Source organism: Chaetodon auriga, chromosome 2, assembly GCF_051107435.1.
Source record: "Chaetodon auriga isolate fChaAug3 chromosome 2, fChaAug3.hap1, whole genome shotgun sequence".
Classification (NCBI taxonomy): Eukaryota; Metazoa; Chordata; class Actinopteri; order Chaetodontiformes; family Chaetodontidae; genus Chaetodon; species Chaetodon auriga.
Genome location: NC_135075.1, coordinates 17,056,939 through 17,073,361, shown reverse-complemented (window position 1 = coordinate 17,073,361; position 16,423 = coordinate 17,056,939). Strand labels below are relative to the sequence as shown.

The 16,423-nt window shown below is 43.8% G+C and overlaps 2 protein-coding genes across 2 annotated transcripts; one reads left to right on the top strand and one right to left on the bottom strand.

The window, feature by feature from the left end:
* The first annotated feature begins 411 nt into the window (after positions 1-411).
* Positions 412-2,700, top strand: cyb561d2 (cytochrome b561 family, member D2). Its single transcript, XM_076758734.1, has 3 exons — positions 412-810; positions 894-931; positions 1,254-2,700. Exons 1-3 carry the CDS (start codon positions 675-677, stop codon positions 1,755-1,757), a joined length of 678 nt encoding a protein of 225 aa, XP_076614849.1. The 5' UTR covers positions 412-674; the 3' UTR covers positions 1,758-2,700.
* Positions 2,701-2,703: 3 nt separating this feature from the next.
* rad54l2 (RAD54 like 2) lies at positions 2,704-15,802 on the bottom strand. Its single transcript, XM_076758722.1, has 22 exons — positions 15,644-15,802; positions 13,611-13,809; positions 13,165-13,462; positions 12,935-13,071; positions 12,681-12,821; positions 12,349-12,581; positions 12,055-12,237; positions 11,828-11,961; positions 11,549-11,745; positions 11,047-11,389; positions 10,765-10,942; positions 10,339-10,569; positions 10,068-10,186; positions 9,549-9,667; positions 9,025-9,124; positions 8,727-8,932; positions 8,367-8,536; positions 7,578-7,774; positions 7,085-7,269; positions 6,876-6,965; positions 6,697-6,789; positions 2,704-6,493 (listed from the first exon to the last, which is right to left on the bottom strand). Exons 2-22 carry the CDS (start codon positions 13,756-13,758, stop codon positions 5,475-5,477), a joined length of 4,521 nt encoding a protein of 1,506 aa, XP_076614837.1. The 5' UTR covers positions 13,759-13,809; positions 15,644-15,802; the 3' UTR covers positions 2,704-5,474.
* Between the last annotated feature and the right edge of the window lie 621 nt (positions 15,803-16,423).

The window sequence follows — 16,423 nt, the reverse complement described above, 5'->3', positions numbered from 1 at the left end:
AATGCCCACAACTTTAAATACAACTTGGGTGGCCACAGCTCCTCTCTTCATTCAACAAGGAAAAACGTGTTTTTCTTAAACATAATGGTAAAATCTGTCTGGGAGGCATCCACGTCAGCTAGGAGTAAGAGTGGGTGTGTTAGAATCAGATTTCCGGCCATTCTGGTTTCAGAATAAAAGCGTGAAACGGTTCTACATTTGGAAACAGGTTTTTGTTTGTATTTAAAGTTTAGTTGGACTCACAGATCTCCTGCCTCTATGACTCAAATTTGCAAAATGATCAACAAACAAGCAAAATAACCGGGAATAATATGAAGGAAGAAAAACAGATTCAGTATGGTGCATTTCGAGGCTTTTATGGGACGATCGTGAATCCGTAACTGACCACTTCATCTTAAAGATCTAACCGGAAGTCCCACTTTCTTTTCTTCTGAGCTACGTAACAACGCAGTGTTTGGATATATTTATGAATCGTGAAGTCACTGTTATGTGACAGTTATCTGGCAATGTAAACTTCCGTTAAAGTCCCGTTTTCTGCCTTTAAAACAACAACACTTTACCGCGAGGAGCAAACGGCCACTTTTCATCCTCCATTTCCGGTTGAGCTTGCCTTAAAGCGTGAGTTCCCTTCAGGTGAAGCCTGTAGTGAGCCGCCTCGCTCTGTCGTCTTTAACATGGTTCACAACCACAGAGAGGCTGAATGTGAGCCTCGGATCTACGGTTTTACCAGAACAGCCTCCGCAGCGCTGACCCACTTCATCTGCTTTGTCTTCACTGTGTTCATTGCAGTTCTGTCTCGACCGGGTTCAAGTGAGTCCTGCTGTTCAAACGTCTCCATGTCGCCCTACTTTGTTGGCAAACCATGAGTTGATTTCATGTTTGTTTTCTTTCAGGTTTGTTTTCCTGGCATCCTTTCTTTATGACACTAGCGGTAAGTTGAAGCTTTCAAAATCTTTTCAGCTGTAAACACATGAAATAAGTTCAGTCGACCTTGTTACAGCTGAACAGTCAGTTAATCAATTGGTTTTTCAACAGAGAAAAGTATTTTAACTATTTTGCTCAATAGTTGTTGACGCCAAAATCACTGATTCCAGCTTCTCAAACATACAGACTGAAAATGTCAGAGAGCTTGGGGGAATTTTGATACGTATATATTTTTACACCAAAAGATTGATCCTTAAATCAGGAAAGTCCCCAGATTAATCACTAATGGTAGTAGCAGCTCTGTTTCATTGCCTTTCCTCTTCCACCAGTTCTCCTTCTTCATGACAGAAGCCATACTCCTCTTCTCCCCTCACGGCTCCCCCATCAAAAGGCTTCCACACAAGACAAAAGGTCGCATCCACTGGATCCTGCAGTGCCTGTGTGTGTCTTGTGCAGTCCTGGGACTGGCAGCCATCTTTTACAACAAACACCTGAACGGTAAAGCCCACTTCACCTCGTGGCACGGTCTGCTGGGTCTGCTCACGCTGTGTGTGGTCGGGCTGCAGTCTGTGGCAGCTGTGCCTCTCATCTACCACTCTTTGGCCAAAGGCTGGTCCCTGGCCAAACTGAAACGCTACCATGCAGCGTCTGGACTCGTCACGTACCTGCTCGGCGGCGCCAGCCTGCTGCTCGGCCTCAGCTCTGCCTGGTTCACTGCGTCTGTAGGGGAATACACCTGGTACCTGTCAGCACTCTGTCCTGCTCTCACTGCCCTCGTCATCATGAACCAAGTCACCAGTGCGTATGTGGCAAAGAAACGGTTGCAGTCCTGACAGAGGACACAATATCAACACATTGACTGGATTCTTATGATTCTTATGCAAAGTTTGCTGATGAGATTTTTAGTAACAGGCAATCAGCTCAATTTGCAAGCAAGTGAAAAAGGGACTGATTTCTGTTTGAAGGTCTTATATCAAGAAGCACCAATGCCAAATGTGGAAAATGAAAACTTTTCTTTGCTTGCCTCTTTTACACAACATACACTCACTGTAGTTAACATGGTTGACACTGAGGTCATGTCTGCTATATTTTTTCCAGCAATTTGGGATTTCATTTGCTCAATTCAAATGAATTTCAGTTACACACATATTTAACACGTTGGGAGACTTTCTGATATTTTTAGGAATCATTTATTTGCAGCCTAACTGTGCAGACTTTCACCTTTGTGCCTGCTGTAATTTTGTTTTGCACCTTAATGTTTTTGCCTAGATGAATGCCACTAAGTGCCTTTTCTGATACTGAAACATTGTACCTATTAAACATCAGGAATGATAGCATGCTGGTGTTAGCATTTAGCAGAGCATTGTTGCATCTAAGTGCAGCCTCCCAACTGCAGCTGCTAGCATGTGTTTTAGGCTAAGCTGCCTAAAATGTGACTGATTGGAAGCAAAAACACACAAACCAACAATTAATCTCTACCGAGATCTCAAACCGTGCAGTCTTAAGGTTGTGACACAGCAATGAAATCATATTGGAAGATAAAAGATACAGAAAATTCAGAAATTCCTGTTTTAGCTTCATGACCTCAGTATTGCTAAAATCCTGGCTACGTCCCTGAATATATGAATTTATGTTGAATTTTTTGAATCTCAGGTTGGTTATCATCGTGCCTTTTTGCTGTTTATGTTGTTTTTTGATGACATATTTAGCCATGTGTATGAATAAATAAGAAAAAAAAATCATACTGAAGATAAATTAAAACCATTAGTAAATGATTCATACTGTAATAGAAGAGTGTTTTATTGTTAAAATAACATTGATAACACAGTCATATTCTGCTTCGATCTAGGCTGCATGTACGAAATTCTAACTGGATCAGCCGTCAATGGGTCAAAGTGAACAAAAGGTTAAAAAATGCAATTACAAAAACAATATATTTTCCATCATAAATAAATAAATTTCAGACACTTACGTTGAAATAAGGGAAACAACTGCCAGGAGAGCAAACACCAATAAGAAGTTATAAAAAACTTTTAAAAAATGAAAAATTCCCATGAAACATAAAAATGCACCTAATTGATGAGAAATGGCAGACAGGGTTTATTTTAGAAACTGATGATTCCCAAGATTCAAATAAGTGTTTCCAACAGACTGAGAGGACTGAGAATAAAGACACGGCGTCAGTGTGATGTGCCTTGTACGGTTCACAAGCAGATATGATCCTTTCTCCAAGTGTCAGCTTCACTTTCAGCTGTGAAACAAACCATCACGAGTTCGGAAAACGCGCTGAAGAAAGCTGGAGACGTTCTTGATGACAAAAATGAAGCATCCAGAACAAAGGAGCCAGTAGCAAATGAAACCAAAAAGTGAACAGTACTCAGGCCTGCGGGAGCAAAAAGTCCCCACAGGAAGACTTCTCCACAAACAAACCTCACTTCATAGTGAATGATCTGTGGTCTCAGGTTTTCCAGTGTTTTCTAAAGGCTCATAACCACGGTGTCTAGCCTATTTTACCAACAGTGGAAAGGGACTTTCCTTAATCTACATACCTTGAGGTGTCATCACAACACAGAATCACAAGGCTACAGAGAACAGCAGAGACCTAAACACCCTAAAGCACTGCAGATACTGACTGACAAAACGGACAGAAGCTACTTAACACTGCACTGCTTTTAAAGACGCACCTCTGTGAAAAGCTACCACGTAACGGCACTGTCAGTTCGGTAAGGCCACCACATCACCTGACCTGGGTCTCACGCAGTCACAGGTGGTTGTACTGAAACGTCATCTGGTTTGATGGTCGGTGGCTACATTGATTTAAGGTTTTATACACTTGGGCTGCATGAATTCAGTTTAGGTACTATTTGTTCTCAGCACGGTTCTGAAAATGAATCCCTAAGAAACTACATGTCGGGTGTAGCTTGACTGAGGGATATATATCAACAAGTGGTGGGGACATTGAAGTAAAAACAGCAACAAAAGACGGGTTTTTTGTGAACGAGCCAGCTATATTAAAGCTTGATTTCCTCTCCTTGTCACTTCACGCTTGGTGCTTGTAGTCACAATGCTGAACCTGCCCTGCACTTGTGTTTTGAGTTTGACACCGACTGTCTGAATGCTCAGTAGTTCTTCCAACAGGTTTGTAACAGATGTACTAAGATAAATGCTCAAGACCCCTTTGAGTTATTTAATTAAGGCTAAATGAAAGAACACAGTCCGAATCCTTGTCCCAGCCCCTGTGTTATCAAAGGCTAACATGAAAGTACATTCAGTTTAGTTTTAAGGAGCAAAAGTAAAAGGAAATTATAAAGTTGAAAGTAAATTTGTCTCCCCAGCATCGACGCGAGGGCGTTATTTCTCATCATGATAGTCACTGTAATAATGAACCATCTCCCTACAACCAAAATCTACACACTGCACAGTATTGACTTGCAATATAAACAATGATAATGACTGCTATTTACAAAGTATCAACATGTTCAGTTATAGTATCACACATAATATCCTTTCAACAGGGGATGCTACAATGCCTATCAAATTGCTAAAGACTAAAATATGCTCTGAAAGCCTAAAATTTCTGTTGTTAAACATAAGCCTCGAAGGATTTTCTCTAAATACACGGTCGAGTGGATTTTCGTTCTGGAGCCACTGTTATTTATCGTGGTGTGTCACTTTCCAGTTTTGTTCACTAGAAAAGGAAACTGTGCTGAAGAAAAATGAGTAAATTAGTGTTCAGCAGGCGAGTACGGCTGACACGTGTAACAGCCACGTCACGTTCTGCCTCGTATTCGGCTGTTTCACAGCAACACGTCATGAGACAATCCAACATTAATCCACCTGAATTCAGAGGCAATGAGACTAACAGCGCGGCAAGGCCTTGCTCGAGAGTGTAGCAGGAGAGGCCGTGCTTCCAAAGCCTCCCGAAGAGCTCAGCTGGTCCCCGTATGACAAAGGTTCGTTCCCACTGCTCTGATGCTCCAGCTGAACAAGTCTGGGATATTCAGCATAAGGATTTGTTACTCTGTAAAGTCATTAAGGTACAAGTTGATTCTCTCATTTGGAGGTGAGAGTCCGTGTGTATGTGTGTGTGTGTGTGTGTGTGTGTGTGTTTGAACTTAAATGAGACCATTAGGAATGGGAATGCAGTTAATCTCACTGTGGATTAGGTGAATGATATAATTGGTAGAAATGGAGGTGGCCGAACCACATTTTACTTTTCACAACCTTTTCCAATTTTATTATATGTGTTCATGATTAACATCAATTTTTAGTTCCTGAAAAGTTTTATTTCGTTGTTTTCTTATTTAGATGCACGGTCACTTCATCATTATATACTTTATACTTTTATACTTTTATACTTCTGATGTGTTCACACATTCACAATATAACAAGGAACAAGGCTTATCATCATTGGGGCAGATAATGGAATAGAATAATTTTAGTTAATGTCGTCATTTAACGTGTAACCATTCCCATCCCTAATGTACTTCAGGTTAAACGTGACTGGCAAAACTGTGTGTGAAACTGCGTCTTCAGGACTTTTTGAGGCTCTACTGTCCTGTCACCTCTATAACATCGTCGTCAGAACTACTGCCGCCATTCTCCTCACTCTGATGCCTGTCCGGCTGGGTCAGAGCTGCCCCCAGCAGGCTGGAAGTTGGATTGTTGAAATGGGAGAGGAAACTGGACGTTGTAGAGCTGGAGTTAGGTGAAGGGAATCCCCCAGACCCTGACAGGAGAGGAGTCGGGAACATCCTCGGCTCAGAGAGCAGCGACTGACTGTAGTTGAGAGGGAACCCTGACGAGAGCAGGCCGGCCATGTTGGGATTCATCAAGTACGGAGGCAGAGAACCTGATGCCAGGGAGGAAGAAGGTGTCGCTGAGGGTGAGGATGACATGGGGATGGTGGTGGAAGCGGAGGAGAAAACAGTGGGCAGAGAGGACGAGGAGGGGGTGGGAAGGTGTCCGTTCCCTGTGGCAGACTGTCTCAGTAGGTCCGAACCTGCAGAGGGGAACATGGTCTGCAGGTCAGCTAGTGCTTGACCTGGCGTCTGAAGGAATGACGATCCACCACTGCCACCCATCAGAAGTGGATGACTCATGTGACCCAAGTTTCCCAGTAAGGAGGAGGAGTTCAGACCCACAGGAGGAAAACTGAGCCCACTGGAGCCCATGGACAGTCCAGGGAAACGTGTTGCAGCAGAGGTGCGTTTGGCTCCAATCTGTATGTTGCCCTGGTCTTCAGTACTCCTGCGTTTGTTGCCGCGCATCTCCAAAGCTGAGCTCAGGAGGCCGTCACTAAGTTGCCTACTGAGATCACCAGTTTCATTGTTCTGCGAACTGCCTTCATCCCCTACAGGTGCAGCTGACACATCAGAGGGTGATGGCAATTCGTTCCCCATGCCAGCGGCAGCATTGCCTGTGGATGAGGTGTAACGGCTGATCTCTCTGAGAATCTCAGAGCTTAACGGAGAGGAGGGCCGCTGCTCTCCATTGGGGGATTGCTGCTGTTGATCCACAGGGGATGAACAGCCATTACTGACTGGATGGATCAGGGAACCCTGGGCGTCTGTGTGAGAGAGAGAAATGTAGTCATGAAATGTCATAAATAAATAAATGCACAAATGATAAGCAGGGATGCCTTATTGTGTTTCCTAGTCCTAATGAACATAATGGAGTTAAAGGCATACTCCAGATTTAGTTCTGCACTTCAGCATGAGTTGTAGTTTAACTATGTAGCAGCTACCAAGAACAATGAATGTGAATTTGTACCTCTTGAAGCAGCCGAGCCCCCGACTGCTGGTCTACTGATCTTTCCAGATCGAATGGCAAAAATTCTTCCATCATTCGTCCTGATGTAGGTACCTGTGGTGGAGACAGCATCAAGTGATGGAGGCAGTAACTTAAAATGCTTTGCATGCACAGAGTAATTGTGTTGTTGTTGTAACTACCTTTAGATCCTCGGATAATATGGATGCTCTCTCCTGCACTTATTCGAGCTTGAACATCTGTTGTGCTGTTGGCTCCCGGGATTACAATATCTGTAGATCGAAGCACAACAAAACAATGGTTGATGTTGATGTCCGGTCATTATATTGGCATTGTGTATCGGGGTGTTTTCAATGGTTTAAGCACTTTATTATATTAGATTATACTTTACCAGTTGTGGTGACGATCCTCTGCACATAAACTCCAGCTTTCTGCAGGAAGTTGACAGGCAGGCTGCCAGCAGAGCTGGAGCCAGCCATGCCCATGCCGACCTGGCGGGGCATCATGGGGATCGGGGTTGACTGGATGGGCCTGACACTTGCCACAGGCTTGTCATCTGGCCTTGCCAAGGGACGCCTGAAAACATGAAGGCTGTGAGAGATGCTCACCCACAGTCGTGTCTGAAACCAGCAGATCTGATGGTGGTTTTGTTCTTGGAGACTCCACAGACTTCTGTGTTTTTTACTGGGGTAAAGTTTGAACTGTAATGCACTGCATGACAGTGTCAGGAAAACCCTGCTGCTTAGTTTATGGCTGTATATGGGGAGCTAAGCTATTCAGAAACAGCTGTACTCTGAAACAAACCATTAGCATCTGTTCACCACAAACAATCAAAAGAGATACTCAAAAGGAAAGCAAACTAAAACATGCAGTGTGAAACCCACCAGCCACGTTGGTTAAATGCTGGTATGTTGGTGAGTGTCTGATCACTGGTTGGGTAATAGGGGGCGTACGATGGGCGGGAGTAGGGAACAGAGGCTCGTTTCTCATCCTCATAGCTCTTCTTAGCGGCTCTCTTCTCTGCTTTGGTCAGTTTTGACTCCTTGCGGTCCACCAGCAAAGACTCGTGATGGAAAGGTTGCTAATGAAACAAATGGAAAGAAGGACGCTGAATTACAGATCAAACGTGAGGTCAGACTATGCATATCAGAGGCAGGCTGATCTCTGATATGCCACAGCAAACTTACCACTTATATGGAATTCACAATATTAATAAATTGTTTCCTTACAGTCTTAAAGCCCTTTTAAGCAGGATTTTAGTTTTACTTTGCAAGCTGGAGAAATGTAACTATTAATAGAATTTCCTTGTGGCTTTCATCACATCCAAATTGGCCATAACAATATTTCTTTCAGCATATATGCTCTCGCACAAGTAAATATAACCTCATTAACCCGATTTCACAATAGCACTTTCAAATCCTCAATAACAATTTGCTGTTCCATCCAGAAAATAAGCCTTTTTTTCTGGGCTTTTCTTGGGATTTTTGGTCAGCGCAGAAGCATTCAGAAGTCCTGAAGCACTAGTTTGTATTTCAGTTAGAGTAGTACTCAACAGAAAGCCAATACTTGTGTCAATTTCAAGTAAGTTAACAAGCATCTATATGTAAACATCAAACCGCCAAAACTGCCTTTCCTGCAGAGGCATATGAGTGAAACGTCTCCAGCAGTGGTACCTTGGTGATGAGGTGTGGGTAAATCTGGCAAGCTTGGTATATCACGTCTTCATAGTTCTGCTGGGTTCTCAGAGAGATCTGGCCAGGTTCCTCTTCCACAAAATGTAGCAGCGACTCGACCTCTTTACGAGTGAAGTTCAGCACCGGGTTCAGGTCATCAACCACACGGTCTTTAAGCACACACAGAGACAACATTTCAGGACTGGATATGACTCAGATAATTGCCCACATCAGTCAGTTTAAGTATATGTTAATAGTTAAAATAAAGTCACAACTTTCAAAAGTCAAAATTTTGACAGTCCACTTGACTAAAAGGGATTGTGCAAATGAGAAAAAAGCACAGATGTTCAAATCTCTTACCAGACATGCCCTGTTTGGACACTTGTCTGTCATAGATCTTTTTCTCCAAGGTGAAATCACAAACGAGGCGGTAAATGTAGCAGGGTTTCTTCTGACCATAGCGATACACCCTACACACTGCTTGGGCATCGTGACATGGGTTCCAGGAGGCGTCAAACACGACGACACGGTTGGCCCCGATCAGATTCACCCCCAAGCAGCCCGCTCTGAAAGGAACAGCAAGTGAATGACAAAACATCTGCCAATGTAAACAGGACACGTGACAACAATAAAACAAACAGAGAGCAGAGATACATACCTTGTAGAAAGTAAGAAGACCCATGTTGCGTTGTTCTCCGGGTCATTAAACTGATTGATAAGTCGCTCTCTTTCTGAGGCAGATGTACTCCCATCCAGCCCTGCAGACAGACATACATCTCTTAACACTGAAGCACCTGAACACACTTCATGCGAGAAGAATGTATGAAGGTGACATTTTTCATTGAATACTTAAGAAAAAGCTGGGAGATTTTTAATCAGGGACATTTCTATTGAAATCCTATAGGAGAAGAGCTTTTTCACCTTGTGATGACTACGCCTGGGGAATATAGGTCTAACATATACAAAAAGAACAGTTTCAAACATCTCAGCAGCAACTGGACTGCTCCTTAACTCGTTTCCAGAGCACAGAGCAAAATTGCCAAGACAAATGGGAGGATGAGAAACTGCAGCCTGTGTTCATAAATCAATAAAGACTATCACTGCTTCGAGGTTTCTGTGGCGATGACCATACTTTCTGCAGAGCTGCTGGTTTGGAGGGAGAGCACATATTGGATGACTCACTGTAGTAATTGAGGTTGCGAACCCAGTTTGGGTTCTGGGTGTCAGGGGAGGCGATGCCCGTCGGCATGGGTCTCTTTGATAAGAAGTCCTCAATGACGCTCAGGGTGGACAAACTTTGACTAGTGGGTACACAGCAGAAAGACATAATGAGAGGTAAGAGGTGCACACTGTGGTATGGAATAAATCAAAGTAATTATGAATTAAACTACAGTATTCTGTAGAATAGCATACTCAGTAGTTACAGTATTACTGCATGAACATACTGTGTAAGGCAAACCATGAATTATCTTAAAGGTCACACTTCTAGTTAACTTACAAAAATAACCTGAAAAAGAGACAGAAAACTTCATATGATGTAGCAGGATTAAAATATTAATTTCGAACAGTTTGCAAAAAGCTCTGCAAGGTAAAAAAAAAAAGCTCTCATTAATTACATTAAAGGCAAAGTCAGTCCACCTCTAAGCTGCTTAATGCTGGATTTATGTTTAATGCAGTGTATGTCGAGCAGAGGAGACTTACCTGAACACCAAAATCTTGTCTCTTCTTCTCACACTCTCATCAATCAAATGGAAGAGCAGAACCATCTTGGCAGAGTTCTCCAGAACTCCTGTCTGGTAGTTTGACATTATGTCCTTTGCCTGAGAGATAATGAATGGAAGAAAATTAAAACTCAGGTCTGGAGGAGCGAGAAAAACCTGTGCATGGACACAGCAATGATTACATGCCGTCAAGACAAATCAGCACTGAACAAAGGTGATTGCTTGTGGGCAAGTGGACTATCATGACATACCCATTCATATGTGATGACTTGATTGGCTCGATCCTGGGAGGGATTGAGAGGTGGCAGGGTGTTGTTGACTTTGCTGTTGCTCGAGTCGGCTACTTTGGCTTTGAGGCCAGCACCTGGTGCAGGGCAGCGGGGGTTACTAGCTGACGTGATGTCATCGAGGTCCAGGTCCTGCTCGTTGGCCTGATTCTCCTTCTGCAGGGCTTCATAGAGGACGTCTGGGTGATTCCAGATCTGGAGGGATTAGGGAGGAAAAGGTTAGAGTTAGGGTTAAGGCTTTCTTGTTCAAAAAAAATGCCGTAGCAGTATTTTAATAGTCACAACAAAAACGAAACTTAGGAATCCATCTCTGGGAAAGGCAGAGGCAGTTTGGGCTGGTTTTTCAGAAGCTCAGCCGTTTCTACATACCGGCAAGGAAAACGTCCTCACCTTGCAGCACACACAAAAGGCTTTGAGTGGATTGAGACCAAGCCAGCCGCTGTTCCCTGCTTCTCGAAAGCGTTTCATGAACTCGGTATACAGCGCCCTCTGAACAGGAGAGAGTCGCACCAAAATCACATGCTCCTCCTTGGAGGGAAGCTGGTCTCGCAGCACATCGTGACCACGTCTAGAACCCAGAAAAAGCACAGAGAACACTGACAGGTGAACATCATCCACTGTAGTGTTCCCTTTTTCACAAATTTCTAAATCCAGCACTGACAGAAATGTTACCTCTGGACAAAACCCTCCAGCAGGCTGTGCAGGACGTGGCTGCGGTAGCGCATCAAGCGGACATCTTGAGGTGTGCTGTCCATGCACTGCCCGTTCAGAATGGGCCGCTCAAACATGTTGCTGAACTCCTGACGTGTGCCCAAAAAGTCAGGCCGAACAAAGTCCACCATACACCAGTATTCAATGAGGTTATTCTGCAGCGGGTAGCCCGTCAGCACAACTCTGCGCCGGGAGCGGATGTTCTTCAGAGCCTGTGACGTGCTAGCATGGTAGTTCTTAATGCGATGACCCTCGTCACATATCACCACGTCTGGGCCAGGCCGCGCTATGGCCCTTTCAATACCTGAAAAAGACAAAGCAACGAGGGAAGACTGAGTGAGTGAATCCACAAATATACACTGTGCTGTAAATTTGTTTGAGCATTTGTATCTCTTTGTTCATTTAAGACACACAGACAACTTTACAAGATTGCTTCGGCCACTGCTTCACTTAAACTCATGACCTTTCATAAGCTCCTGCTGTCTGTCTTCTTCATCCAGGTCAATGATGATCGGCCCTGTGGGCTTCTTTGATTTCCTTTTCTTGCCCATCACAAAACTCTTCTTCATGGACAGCAGGCGATACATCTCGTAGCCCATCAGCAACACCCCTCCATCTCTGGACCAGCCCTCCACGACCTTCGCCCTGGCCAGCGTCGTTCTGCAGGTCACACAGTCAGCGTGATTAACAGCTTGTATATACCGCACACTTAACCTCGCACACAACACGGCAGGTTACATACTTGTGCTCATCGTTGAGGAGGTGAACTTTGAATGAGCGGCCTGTGATGAGTGCAGGGTCGGTGTCAGGAGAGATGGCTTCCTGGGGTGGGAGCCAGAGGTTGAACTCGGTCAGCCAGTTCTGAAGCGTGTTCACCTTCAAAACAAAACAGTGACTTTGTGAGTGTGCTTTGTGTGGTCTTATGTCTACATCATTTCTTTTTACACAGTATACACTTTGATTACTCACAGGAACAATGGCCAGCACAGTGTGAGCCTCAGTATTCCTCAGTAGGATGTCAATGAAGGAAATGACCTGCAGAGTCTTGCCCAACCCCATGCTGTGAGCGAGGATGCAGCCAAAGCCACTGCTGGTCTTATACCGCTCAAGAGACTCAATGAGGTTATCGTAGAGAAACCGGATCCCCCCGATCTTTGAAATGAGGAGACAAATGTTTGAGAGAAAACAAGTTGATCTGTGGGTTTCTGTTACTGAGTCTTCACGGTTTGAGGGTTTGGAGAGAGAGTGAGATGGCGGGCATACCTGGTGAGGTTTGACGGCCCTGGCCAGCTGTGGAGCGAGGTAAAGTTCTTTCTCCTCTGCAGGGTGATTGATATTAACCAGCACTTGACCCTGGGCATCAGGCTGATTCAGAGCGTCGTTGATGTGCGCCCCGCTGCTCTCCTCTGAGCCGGCAGTGCCATCAGCATCCTCATCGGCCGACTCGCTGCTTATCTGCAGGGCATCTTCGTCCCCCGAACTAAGCTCAATTACATCTGCATCAGCACAGAGACAAACACAGTGTGAGCGTGCTTGTTTCTCATATTGTCCGGGAGCACTTGGAAGAAAAAAAAAAGAAGAATCATACATCTTACCATCTCTAATGGCAAGTGCAGGCAGCGTGGTGTCCACTTTTTCTTCTTCATCACCACTGCTGTCCAGACAGATCACATCCTGCTTGCTCAGGAGGGCGGGGACAAATTGAGACACCTCTCCTAAAAGTGAAGCAGTGTCCACTGTTGGGGAGATGGGAAAGTATTGGGAGATTTAAGATAGAAAGTACACAAAAAAAAGGTCAAGTTTAAATATGACTGAAAAGGTGTAGCTTCACTGATGGAGAGACAGTCACCTAGCTGGGAGTCTGGGACAGCTGGTGCTGGTGTAGGGAAGTCCTTCCTCTGCTGCTCCAGACGTTTTCGCCTCTCCATCTCCTCCTGTTGTGCAGCCTTGGTCCCAGCCTCCAGCTGATCTTCTTTCAGCAGCTTTCTGTAAGCGTAACAAAAAAGTTCAGTTTACATGCAAACATTAAAATATATTATGTAATACGCCTGATGGAGAATATCAAACATGTACACGTACCTGATGTTCTTCCTCATGTGTGCAGGCTTAGATGGCTTGGAGATTTTAGAGCCTTTTGAAGACTTGGATGATTTGGTTAGTTTAGAGGCTTTTTGTTTCTTTGTTTTGCTGAAGGGTGGCTTGGTCTGGCTTGAGTTGTCCGGGCTGGTTGGAGGCTCAGAGCGAGAGGGAGGCCTGGAGGATGGGCAGGACGCAGGCCGAGACGGAGGCTCTGAAGATGCTTCTCCGGAGGTAGCTGAAGTGGAGTCCCTGCCATCCTGGCCTGTGTCGGTCCTGCTCTGGGCACTTGCAGGTCGGTCTTGAGAGAGAATAGACAGTATAGTGGGTGAAGTCTTCGAAGACCAGTTCACAAGCACCATTTTCTGATAAATATACTATTACGTGTTCACACTGGAATGTAATGAGAGTAATAAGGGGAACAGGAGAGACGTTCATTTGTCACTCACCAACACTATCATCTTCATCGTCGCCATCATTTTCATCCTCATCTTCCTCCATGTCCTCCATGTCCTCCTCTTCCTCATTTTCCAAATACTCCTCTTCACTGTTAAGGCTGGGCTCCAGGTCACTTTCTGAAATTGCCTCTTCAGACATGGCGTCTTACTAGGCTCTCAAAGTATTACCTATACACCTTCATGAGGAGCGCTAAAATAAGAAAACATGACATCTTTTCATTGAAATGGTGTAACTTGTTATATGACAATGAGATTTTAGAATCAGTAAAATAGTTAGAGATATTCAAAAACTAGAGAGACATGACCAAATAATTTGACACTTAAGGGCAACATTCTGAATGAGCTGAAACTGTGAGGAAACCCAATAAAAATGGCATTATAGTTGCATAAAAGTCTGTTTCCCCATCAGTAATAAGGTTTTTAACTTAACTCCAAATACACAAATTCACAATGGCTCTGAGTGCTTGTTCATTTGGCCATAATATACAGAAAAGCAAATACAGGTAACACTGCAAACATCATAACTAGATGGAAAATCGGTCTATACATTTAAAGAATTTGTCACATCATGTCTAACAGGAATGTATTTAAAAAAGCTTCCAGCAAGGCCAGGATGCTCCTTGTAGCACTGGCATGTAATGGCACCGCAGCGGCAGCCTGTGGCAGGTGTCATGTACCTGCTGAGCTGAGTGGCCATGGTGCTGCCAAATTTCCTGGGAAACCCCACAGGCGAGAGAAGTGTGCCTGTTGTCACCATAGATCATGAAACTCTAAGATGCTCGTTGAGCAACCACATTCGACTTTACTGTTTGATGTTATTTTCTTTTATGGATGAAAAAGTAATTGCTGTGCAGAGAATTTCTTCCTGTATTTCTGAGTTACTTCTTTGTATTTATGAACTGCCTTGCGGTCCCGATCAAACGGTCTTGCAGGCCGTGTGGTCTCTACAGAACAGAGGCTGGAGGTTCCCCACCCCTGAGACAGACCCCCCCTTCCATCGCTGCATCCTGGGCTTAGTAATGACAGACAAGCAGGCGTTTCTTTCATCCAATACCAGAATGACAATGGTGTCAGCCAAACCATTGTCAAGTGTCGAGGTGGGTCTGCTCATGCAAGACTAACACGAAAGTTGTGTGATTAACAATTAGCAATGAACAGAGTTAGGTAACATTGAGAATTCAAGGTAACATACAATTAACAACTATGTAATTATACTCTTGGTACCTCTACGCCAAGAAGCAGATCAATAAGATGAATAAAATATACAACTAAGTTACACCTGCCACAGGCTGTCACTGTAACTACCACAAGTAGTCACACTCGCTGCTTCTCCGAGAACGGGGCGAAAAAAACTTTGGTGTACACAATGTACAGAAGTCAGTCCCTTCGTGGTCTATCCAGATTAGACTATTATCATTAGACTCTAACAGTCCTCAGGCAGTATGTTTACTTTGCATGCGTTGTATCACACTCTGAATGTCTACTGTTTAAAATGAAAGTTGACATTACACATGACCCGTGGGAGGGATTTCACACACAGGCTTTCGAGCCGGGGATGGATGCAGCTAGCGAGTAGCAAGAAGCTACTTGTGCAGCTGCTGTCATGGTGCTGTTGGTGTTCGTTAACAATAACATCAGACATCTGTAGTGAGTTGGCTTAATGGGCTACCCAACTAAAAGGATATAAACACGACCGTTGCTCAGGCTGAGTCAGCAGACCAGCATGCTAGCTAATTACACAACAATGAATGCAAATTCAAATGCTAAAACAACGTAATTGGTGAATTGTTCATTGTGCCTTTATGTAAGCAAAACGGGAAGGCTGGTTGTGACTTGGGCTGGGAGTAAAGCAGCTTGTCTTGTCGAATACACAGTTTTGTAGGCTGTCGTAGCACGATAACAATCTTATTTTGTGTAGGTGTAGCGTTAACGTAGCTAATGCTAGCCTGAATTACAACAAGGCTAACACTCGGTGAGGAAAGACGGTGGTTAAACTCAAACATCGGGTGGTTATTGGAGCTTACCTTGTAAGCGGCTAAGCTGCACTCTTCAGTAAACCTCGCTGTGCATACAATGACCAATCAATTAATACGTACAGTAACTGTGTAAATGAGCGGATAAACGTTGCTAATTTCCAATTTTTTCCAGTGTGACCATAAATACTGTCCCCGTAGGGGCTACTCCAAATACGGTTCCGGGAGTGAAAAGCCCCTCACGAAGCATATTAAAAATTGATAAATGAATGGTTTAACTTTAATGTCTGCAACACTTGAAGTCTGAATTACTTATTGTTCGTGTTATAATAAATTAGCTAAATCCCCAAAAGACAAAATAAACAGCTATTAGCGTCTCCTTAACCGATATTCCGTTAAATACTGTACATTCAATACAAAATAGATGCGTAATAGTGGAGTGTTTTGATTATTGCATTACTACACATGACATATCTAGTACTGTTTATGAATATTAATACAACCATAGTTTCAACAATTTGTTTGGCTGGCATTAAATGTGCTCAATTTTCTTTTTTCTTCGCAACATATACCACCTTCAGGAAGTATCGTGGAACTGGTTTGGAGAAAAGCCGTCATTTGCGTACGAATGTAAGAACCAGTAAAGTACGACAAGTATTACATTTAATCGTTTACCTTGCCTATAATATCGCATGTATTAAATGATGTCACCATCGCTATTATTTAGAATTACAGGGTTTTATTTCATTTTATTTTATTTTCACAAAGATGTTGTCGCCATTTAAGAATAGGCAGACTTCATAAATAAAATACCGTATTGACTGATTGATG

Excerpts from the sequence above, each read along its gene's own strand:
- cyb561d2 (XM_076758734.1), top strand. The coding sequence starts at position 675 with ATGGTTCACAACCACAGAGAGGCTGAATGTGAGCCTCGGATCTACGGT. Across the intron at positions 811-893 it reads TCTGTCTCGACCGGGTTCAA|GTTTGTTTTCCTGGCATCCT; the intron begins GTGAGTCCTGCT and ends GTTTTCTTTCAG. Across the intron at positions 932-1,253 it reads CTTTCTTTATGACACTAGCG|TTCTCCTTCTTCATGACAGA; the intron begins GTAAGTTGAAGC and ends CTCTTCCACCAG.
- rad54l2 (XM_076758722.1), bottom strand. The coding sequence starts at position 13,758 with ATGTCTGAAGAGGCAATTTCAGAAAGTGACCTGGAGCCCAGCCTTAAC. Across the intron at positions 11,746-11,827 it reads CTCCTCAACGATGAGCACAA|AACGACGCTGGCCAGGGCGA; the intron begins GTATGTAACCTG and ends TGTGACCTGCAG. Across the intron at positions 7,775-8,366 it reads ACCCACACCTCATCACCAAG|CAACCTTTCCATCACGAGTC; the intron begins GTACCACTGCTG and ends TTGTTTCATTAG.